Source organism: Octopus sinensis, linkage group LG14, assembly GCF_006345805.1.
Source record: "Octopus sinensis linkage group LG14, ASM634580v1, whole genome shotgun sequence".
Lineage (NCBI taxonomy): Eukaryota > Metazoa > Mollusca > Cephalopoda > Octopoda > Octopodidae > Octopus > Octopus sinensis.
Genome location: NC_043010.1, coordinates 59,653,910 through 59,664,266, shown reverse-complemented (window position 1 = coordinate 59,664,266; position 10,357 = coordinate 59,653,910). Strand labels below are relative to the sequence as shown.

General features: G+C 34.4%; 1 protein-coding gene across 2 annotated transcripts; it reads right to left on the bottom strand.

The window, feature by feature from the left end:
• Positions 1 to 237: 237 nt before the first annotated feature.
• On the bottom strand, positions 238 to 9,949 carry LOC115219399 (protocadherin beta-15-like). Of its 2 annotated transcripts, none has more exons than XM_036509288.1 (4): positions 9,731 to 9,949; positions 2,743 to 5,144; positions 2,246 to 2,399; positions 238 to 398 (listed from the first exon to the last, which is right to left on the bottom strand). In XM_036509288.1, the coding sequence occupies exons 2-4, from the start codon at positions 5,095 to 5,097 to the stop codon at positions 277 to 279; spliced, it is 2,631 nt and encodes an 876-aa protein (XP_036365181.1). In that variant the 5' UTR covers positions 5,098 to 5,144; positions 9,731 to 9,949; the 3' UTR covers positions 238 to 276. The 2 variants fall into 2 exon arrangements, with proteins under 2 accessions (XP_036365181.1, XP_036365182.1); XM_036509289.1 differs by having other exon boundaries at positions 2,246 to 2,396.
• Positions 9,950 to 10,357: the final 408 nt, after the last annotated feature.

Sequence of the window (10,357 nt, the reverse complement as noted above, 5' to 3'; positions counted from 1 at the left end):
ATAAATTGTATTTCTGCAGGACAAGTATCTACCAGTCTATAAGTACTGAAGAATTTGATAGGGCAGATCTAACAATGGTAACTTGTATTTGCATCTGTAGAAACAATCTGAGGATTTAAATAAAACATATTGTCTCAAACAGATTTAAGAAGCTATTTATCATATATAGGCAATATTATTTATTAACTAATATATTTCTGGTTTTGTTTTTTTTATATATATTGTGTGAATGTTGAAGGTGATATTATTTCTGTTGTGTTCCTTTCTCAGTCTCACTTAACTGGCAACAACATCTGGTGTTGAAGGTAACTGTCTCTCTGGAGGTTTCACATATCTGTCTTGGTAATGGTCTCTCTCACTGGTGCTTGATACATCGGGTGGGGCACCACCATAGATTCCTGAAACACACATATATACATCAAATAAACTTAAAGCATAATCCACACAGACAACAGGTATATACTGATATTAATAAAAAGTCTCTTCTCCACAACAATTACTAGACTAAGATATAAAATAACAAAGAAATTATGTTTCACCATCCCCAAATTCCTTATCTGACTAATAATCCACTGATTATCTGTTGGATTAGAGTGGGTTAAAATACATCAGCTTGTTTAATGATAATTGATGTTGTAAAACTTCAGCAAAACCAAAAACAAATACAATAGGCTTTAAGTGTAGACTTCCTCGTTATCTTTCAATGAATTCTTTAACACAGTTGTGCTTCAATCATTGTATCACATAACAGACCACCTATAGGTAGAACATCAGATAGCTATTTTGTAAGGTAACCCATCACATTACTAGAAAGATTGTTACATAGGTAGAAATCAAGTAAGAAACACTAACAAATGAATAAATTCACATTATTAATGATAACATGAATAAATTGGATGAAAGATTTCAAAATATTTCATTTTTGTATTTGGTTGTTCCCTGTCACACATCTACAGAATCTACACCATGCATGCACACACGCGCACACACACGCACACACACACACCCACACATTCTCACATCAGGAAACTAGGAAACTAGAATCAGAAAACTAGAAAACAGACTTGGAGTTGAGAGAGCGTACCATTGATGGAATTGGAAATGGCAATAAAAGGATTCTGAAGAACCTAGCTGATTGATTCGATATGGCTGAATGATTAATCAAACAACTGATTGACGATTAACAAGTTGACTAATAAAAGTGAAACAGAGCCAGTGCATGTCTTTGATATTGGCATAATGATCCTTCCAAGATACAAGATGATTTAGAAATATTATTATTTTATCAATATTTAAAGATGTTATTTTCTATAAATGACATATTTAGGGTTCACTTTTATTGTCCTTTCCGGTTTTCCTCATTTCCCTTTGTGCTCAGATGAAACCATTGATATACATTATATTCACTTTCCTGTATAAAGGACAAGTTCCAATCTACTCATAAACCTAAATGGATTTTCAAAATTTCATGATGAGAAACATACAATCCTGAAGAGTTCATAATACTGTGTCATGAAATATATAGAGAGAGAGTTCAGAATATGTAAACGTTTTCCTAGTATGTAGACAATTGTTTCTGAAATAAATGGAGGCAATGACCTGGTAATTTTTTCACATAGTGAAATGTTCATCACCACAGTATAATGCACATGGAGCCCAGTGACTGGATGTATGTTGAAATATAGCAAAATGATGTCAGTGATGTCAAATAAGTTCCTCCAAATATTTTAGAATGAGAAAGCAAAAGTTAGCTAGTTAGTTTTCACACACATGTGTGTGTGTTTGTGTGTAAAATATTGTATCAGGTGTAAGCATAACTGAATTCTAAGACCATTTATTTTGCAATCAGAAAGTCTCAGATTCACTACCATTATATAATACGTTCTGCAAGTGTCTTCTACCATAATATTCTTAGGTTGACGTAGATTTCATCTATAATTCATAGATTATGTTCAAGGTATATGTGAAATGAACAGGTGCTTCTCTACCAAAACACACACAATTTTCAGTGATAAAAATGACAAGGCATCCATGTGTGTATGTCAAGTTCAGTGATGAGTCATTTTATGCCACACAAATGCCAAATATTCCCTCTAATAAGTATCTAAGATAACACTTAATCTCACATAAAGTAATTAACGGAGAAATACTGTGGGAAGTAATGAAACAATGTCCCTGAGTTACAAAACTTACACATCTGGGAATTGAATTATTATAATGATATGAATGGACAAGTGTGTTTTACCTGACATTGCTGGTATTTCTTCATACTGTCTACTTGACCGCTCACTCCAGCACTGTCCACTGCTCTTACGACTGGTCAATGTGTCAGTGGGATAGTGAGAAGATGGTCTGTTGTCTCCATAAGATGTCACCTCAATCGGTTGACTGTATTTCTGCTGTTAAAAAAACAAATTATTTTATGTCTTATTGCAATTTTAATATAACATATTATCTTGAAAATTTTACAAAATCTATGCTTTATAAAATATTGATATCAATCATCATTATATGTTATTGGCATAAAATCAATATGAAGAAAGTTAAACATTTACAAGTTACATTTATATCAAACATTTAATACCATTATTCAATAAAATATTAGATTATCAATAGAGAATCTTAACACATACCTTATTTATGGCTTTTTGAAGACATCTGCTCACTACTAATATCTTCCAGTCATATAATTCTTAATTAAACACTAACTACTAAGAAACAGTCAATAGAAGTAAAGCTTACCTTTGTAGACTTCTGAAGAGATCTGCTCATTGTCGATGTCTTCCAGTCTTCAGGATAGTAATGGCTCCTTGAATGACCATATCTGTCTGTCATCTCTCCTCGATTACCTGACATCACAGGTACACTGTTGTTACCTTGATAGATCAACTGTCTCATCTCATTGCGACATTGGTATGCCTGTTTCTCTTCTGCTGTTCTTTCAGATGAGCTATTTCTCACATTGTTACATCTCACAATACACAGGGTTATAGAAACCACAATAGCTATAGATACTATCACAGCTGCTACTACAATGATAATCAACAATGTCGCATCTATTGTGTTATCACTTGGTAGGTGCACAGCTGTGAACATTGGTGACGTCTTGTTACTAACAGTCAGTGTCAAAGACACACTAGTTGTTGCTGACAGAACTGGAGTACCACTGTCTTTCACAACAAACTCAAGCTCATATGATCCGGCATCATTTTGGTAAACTGTGCGAGAGTAAGATAACACACCAGTGAACGAATCCAGTTTAAATAACTGTCTCTCGTTACCTGAAACGATTTCATACCTGAGAAAAGCATTCATGTGACTGTCTATATCAGATGCTTTCAGAACTGTGATGTCGTTCTTACTTTGCGGATGATAGTGGACATTAAGAGTGAAAGGGTCAACACTAGGAAATGTAAAATATGGAGCATTATCATTTCTATCCAATACTTCCACTTCAACATTCACTGTGTTATTCAGAGATGGGCTTCCATTGTCTTTCACAAAAACCTCAAACTCATAGAAATCTCTGTGTTCTCTGTCTAAAGACTGGTTTGTTGAAATAAAGCCAGAGTTGATAATCTGGAATGGCAGACGATATTGCTGTTTATTTCTCAGAGAATAAGACAATTCACCTCCCTTACCAATATCTGGGTCTGTAGCATTGATAAAGCCAATAGGGAAATTAGCTTTGTCATTCTCATAGGTAAGGAACTTGAATGTGTCTTTCGTAAAGTGTGGTTCTACATCATTCACATCCAACACTTGGATTGACAGATCTTTATCAGTTTTCAGAGCAGGTAATCCTTTATCTTCACACGACACAGTAAAGTGATAATGTTCCTGTGTCTCTCTGTCTACTGCTTTCTTTAGAACTATTTTATATTCCTTCGATCCCATTGACTGTAGTTTGAATGTGTCGTCTTTGATATGACAGTTCACCTCTCCATTGTGTCCAACATCATTGTCAGTGACCATCACATAAGCAATGAAACTACCAACTTTGATGTCTTCCAGAATGGTGGCTGTGTTGTGATTCTGTGTAGAAATAAAGTTCACATCAATATTTGGAGGATTGTTGTGTTGGTTGATAACATTTATCTGAATTATTGCAATGGAACTGAGAGGAGGAATTCCATTATCTTTGGCTTTCACATATAATTTAAATGATTCTTTCTTACCAAAATTTATAGGCTTTTCAAGAAATAACTTTCCAGTACTTTCATCTAAATGAAAGTATTCTGTTATTTTTTCATCAGTTTTCTGACTGAAATAGAAAGATATTTTACCATTCCTGCCAATGTCTAAATCACTGGCAGATAATGTGACTACTGGAATATTCTTTTTATGTTTATGTTCAATAGAAACATTGTAGATACTTTGAGAAAACTGTGGTCTGTTATCATTTTGATCTTCCACAGATATTTTAACATTTAAAACAGATTGTTTTGGTGGGTTTCCTCCATCTTTAGCAATGACCTCAATATTGTAACTGTCTTTCTTTTCTCTGTCTAATTTATCTTCCAGAATTATTTCTAATGTTGATAAACCATCAGCTTCTTTGGAAACACTTAATGAAAAATAGTTACCTCCACCATTTAATTCATAATTAATTAAGCTGTTTTGATAACCTTTATCTTTGTCAATGGCATTAGGAATGGGTTTCTTCATACCTTTACCATCGCCTTCCCCAAAGTTTAGTGTGATTTCATTCTTAGGAAATTCAGGTTGGTGGTCATTGATGTCTTCTATTATGACTTTAATCTTTAAGATCTTCATAAATGTCTTGGATTTGTGAACAGCAACTTTAACGATTCCAAAACATTCTTTCTCATAACTACACACAGACTCAGCATCCAATGTCTCAACAGTGTACAGTTTACCTGTTCTCGTCACATTGAACAACTGTTCCCCCTTTTGTTGGAGTTGACTAAATGTAATTAAATCCTTATTCTTTAAGAAGGAGCTGTCTGATTTCTGTAAATCAGTAGCAATGTCCCCTACATAGGTGTAGGGATTATTCTCTTCTTTAACATGGAATGTGATATCTTCACTTAGGGAACAGTGGAAGAAAGTCAGTAAAATATACAGACACAACATCGTCTCTGTTTCTGATGGTATTAAATCATTGGTATTAAAATGTTGATCTGAAATAGAAAAATATTTACAAAGTGAGAAGATGTATTAATTTGGATATCGTAATTATTTATTAGAAATCATTAATTTATAAGGATATATTAATTCAGTAATTATATGTGGAAATAATAGTTGATACTTAAACGTCTACACTTGTGGACCAACAGCTCAGTCTTCAATACACTAATTCTTATCCCTGCTTTACAACACTCGACATTTAGTACATGATGCAAATCACCTTCTGTGGAGCTAAGTAGCACCATGTCATCTGCAAATATCAGCCGACCAATCCTACATCCACCAACTGTGATATTACTTGCATAATGGCTTTGCTTATCAATCCAATTCATAAAAATTATGAAAAGCATACAATAAATATCTCGGATGAAGTCCAACATGCACGCTGAAAGATTTCAACTCAGAACCATTTAGCCAAACACAAATATCTGAGCAATCACTTAGGAACTTCATGGCAAATAAAAGTTGCACGTGAATATGAAACTCCTGAAAAACCTTCCACAGCATGTCCTGTGACATGCAGTTGTTATATGCAAAGCAAGCAAGCACCTCATACGATTTTTCAAAGACCTACCATTCGGTGAATATCTGTCAGTTCTGCTACATCCAAGATGCAACCCACATCATTCCTCAGCTGACGTAGGCTTGACACTGTCCCTATAACTTTTCCACATACTTAGTTGAGACTTGATTAGAGATGCTCAACATAGAAATTCCTCTATAAGTAGAGCTTTTTAAACATTACGATTATCACTCCAGACTGCCAGTGCTCTGGTGTCTTCCCAGGGATCCAAACCACTTAGCATACGAAAGTCAGTCAGAGAATAACTTCTCTATTTAAGGCTTTTAACATCTCAGATTGAATTTCATCCTCTACTGCAGCCATGCCACATTTGAGAGCTTTAATTGCCTCTATGACGTCAGCCTCTGTGAGGTTAGTCTTCACTTCTAGACGTCCCACATCTCCACCACATGACCAGATTTAGAAGATCAGTAATGTGTTCTCTCCACCTCCCAAGAGAAGAACCCCAGCCAAGTTCTGAATGGCATGTGTGGAAGAAAGCTGAAGTGGAAGCTAGAATTGAAATGTGTCTGCTCCAGCATTTGATCCTCAGAAGAGGATAGGTTGGGGAAAAAGCCAAACCTATGGTCATAAATGTTGGGTAATTAGTGAAAGTGTATGGATCATGAATAGAAATGGTTGAAATGAGATTCCTACAAAGGGTCTCCGAAGTAACATTACTCCATAAGGTGCCAAGCTCAGAGATCAGGGAGTCTCGTTAAGTCAGGCCACTATTTCTGTGCATTAAGAGATCACAGCTCAGGTGCTACAGACATGATTAGAATGTCACAAGAAAGAATTGCATGATGAATCCTTCGATGTGAACCAGTCAGCAGGTGACAAGGACAGACCATGATTCGATAATAACCAGTCTCAGTTGCTCGCACTTGAAAATCCGACCAGAAGGTCTAAAGAAACTTGCTTCTGATAGGATCCTATATAGATGGTGCCTGAGGACTCTAATCCTAGGAATAGTGGTCATATAAGATGGATGAATAATAGTTGAAAGACTATTTAGTGGTCAGATAACTCAAAAAGGTCTTCCATATTTTCAATAATGATGCCAGAAATGACGAGAGCACACATAACTGGAGATATGGATTGTATAAGAAACTAGGGAAGGTAGAAGTCTATGTGCATGAGTGTGCATGTGTGTGTGTGTGTGTATGCATATATATGTGTGTATATATAAGAAATTGTGTACACAAATACATGACGGCTACTGTTAGGTTTAGAGCTGCACATAGATTTTCAGAACCCAGTCAGCTTTTTGTATAGTTAAGTAACTGCTATGCTGAGAGGAATAACAAGCTATGAGCTACACAGCAAATGTAAGAGAAATAAGGATAATCGCAAGTTTATATTTCAGCATTATGGTCTTTTGGAGCCCTGCACTAGGTGTTCCAAGTGCATCTACATGCCCAACTATAATGGATCAACAGGGAACACTAAGTTACATATAACTTAATGCATACATATACATACACACAGTTAGCAGTCGTTTCTCCAACTTGAAATGATCAGTCACACACCATGTCTACGATGACAATACAATACAATGCATAACACATAGCAAAATCAGTAGTTGTTTCGTCACAAGCCTGATCCCTCTTATATCCAGTTTTACTCTCAGCTTCTCTGTGCAGTCATTCATGTAGACTAACATTACACACACAGCAAAGAAACACATAAAACTTCTTTAACACATCCTCTACATTCAACGCCTGTGCTTCGTTACTATGCAACACTTTATACATCTGCATCAAACAACTTGTCTCTCACTTGGCAAGAGAATCCCATTGTTGTCAACAGAAGTAATAACTTCTGAAACATTTTTCACTCAAATTCTTACTCTGGTAGTTATGCTTTTGGAACACTTGCTTCTACAGTTAATTAGGGTACCTTCACAACAAAAGTCATCAATAACTTCTGGAGATCAATTTTTTGCATTAAAATCAATTCCTTATATACAGGTGTTCCTACTCAAAATTTTAGCTGGGCATCCACGACATACAAACTCTTTCATCTCTGCCATCTCACATCTGATCCTACTGCACCTCTTGCAAAAACATAGCTTACTCTATCAAATTCCTACAAACTCATTTTATGCATATCATGCATGGCCACCTCTATGTACAGACCCATCTTCTACTTTGCTAACTAAAACTTTTGCATTCGCTAGCTTTAGGTTCAAACCTCATGTTTCGAGGCTTTGCTTCCATGCAAAACATTTCTTCCCAAAACATTTAACAGATTCAGCTACAAGAAAGATGTTGTTGACACACAGACAATAGTTGGCATGGCAAGGTGGTCTTAAGATCCTCTGTTGTGACTTGCAGAAGTGTAACAAACAAGAGGGTATTGAGAACTAAACCCTGATGGACCCTATTTACATGCTTCATACAGTGTTTTAGTTATGGCCAATTCCCAGCTTGCTGACTCCATCTCTGTACATAACTTACTTATACTGAGAATTCTTGGGTATATATAATGAAATATGATCTCAGAAGATGGTGGAGGAATGAACTGAATGATGAAGAGGGAAACATAAGAAGATAGATAGAGACAGAGAAAACAAAACAGAAAAAGGGAGACATGATTTCTGTCAGTTGCAGAATAAAAAAACAGTTCTACAATTTCATGATTGGAAAGGGACAAATTTTGAGTTACTTCCCTTGAAATGTAATAAAACTAACGCTTTTTAGAAATTTTAACATTTTCCATCATATTGGAAAGATAGAGAAAATAACAACCTTTTAGTAATGAAAAAGAATTACATGATAATGTGTAAGAGAAATTCTGTTATGGCTTTTGCATTTTGAGTTAAAGGTAAAAATGGAAAATACGGTAACGTTACAGTCCACATTAAATACTGATAATCTCTCTACCATTGTGTGTGTGTGAGTGTGTGTGTGTATGTACATACCTATATACATATGTATATATGGAAAAAGTTAGTTACAAAGAAATACTTCATTACTTGATTCAACTGCATGTCTAGACAACATACAAATTAGCTGTTAGTGTTCACAGGACATCTTTGATAGCAATATGTTATTAAGAGATTTACCTTTGGCCATTAATATGGCATGTAGGCAAAATGAAACGATTACAAAGATATTTTTATAAATAAACTTGTCTGAGATAATTAATAAATAAGACATACCAAGTAATTATATTCCTTATTTTTAAATGAAAACTCTGTTATACATATAAAGAACATTTAATTTTCTAATTGTTATATGGCTACAACAATATATGACAGACTTAGAGTAACAGTTGAGTGGCTTGAACATAACTTATGAAGAAATTAAATTACCAGTGAGTGGATAATTAATTTAAAGTAATTAAACAATCAATATTAATAGGTTCAAATGTTTTAAATCATAGAAATAAATATGTTAACAAAAATACTTATTTTCCCCTTCAAATGGAACATACTTATTAAGTAACCTTCCAAAAAAACAATATTCTATCAAACAAATTTAACAAGATACATTTTTATGAGAAAATGGTTTCCTCACTACACACATAGACAGGAATAAGGACACGCAGTCAAGTTGAAACACAGACAGACACTTATATGTGAAGGAGAGAGAATTATTAATAATCTTCTTGCTATTCGGTAACATTGTTAATTCAATAGAGAAATCTTTTATAGTATCAAATACAGTTAAATGATCATTATGTACAATAATTTATAATTACAGAGACTAAACAATATCTCGTTGAGTCACTGAATGGGAATGCACAATGTCAATAACTAATAAATAATATAAAATAATACGCAAATGTAATGATGAAGGACTTATGTTTGTGGAAATTATGAGTATACAAGTTTAAAAATGTATTCTTTAAATTAACTGTTTCTCTGAAGAAAATCTTTGAAAGCTATTAAATGAGAACTAACAAAAATCTAATATGGCCACCATTTGAATATTATATTTTGAATTTTGATATTACCATCTTGTGATAAGCAAAATTATTATTTAACGTAATATTCAACAATAAACTTACCTTCATTGTGTAAAATCCTTTGTTGTATAAACTGTGACTTGGTCCCAATGTTCTGTTGTTAATGGTTGTCTGTGTCACTGCTGCTATGGTGTGACAATGGCTTCATGTTGATGGAATAGTGTTGGTGGTGAGTCAGTGGGAACCAGCAGTTCCCTCTCAGTCTTCCTTTGTGGATGTGTGGTGTTTAGTGAGAGTGTGTGTATATTTGTGTATGAGAGAGAAGAGGAGAGAGGAGGATGGGTGATGCTTACTCTAGCCTCACTCAGACTAGATGTTGTGTTTCCCCTCCACAAAGAAAAAGGAGAGAAATATACATATACAGAGAGGGAGAAGACATCCCATCAGCTCCACTAACAGTCAGCCATGATAAGTCTATATAACACCAACATGTCTGATGTGGAGAGAGACTGACATAGAAATCCTTAGAACAGAGAGGTTATATTAACAAAATATGGCTGATGTTGTTAATGTGTGTGTAATTTAAAATGTAAATACAATATTGACAATAACAGTTAGTGTGTGTGTGTCTGACCTAATTCTAAACTAAATCTTTTATATGAGCATATACTTGGAAATGTTTATTTCTTAGCCATGTGAAATATATATTCTGAAATATTAATATTTTCT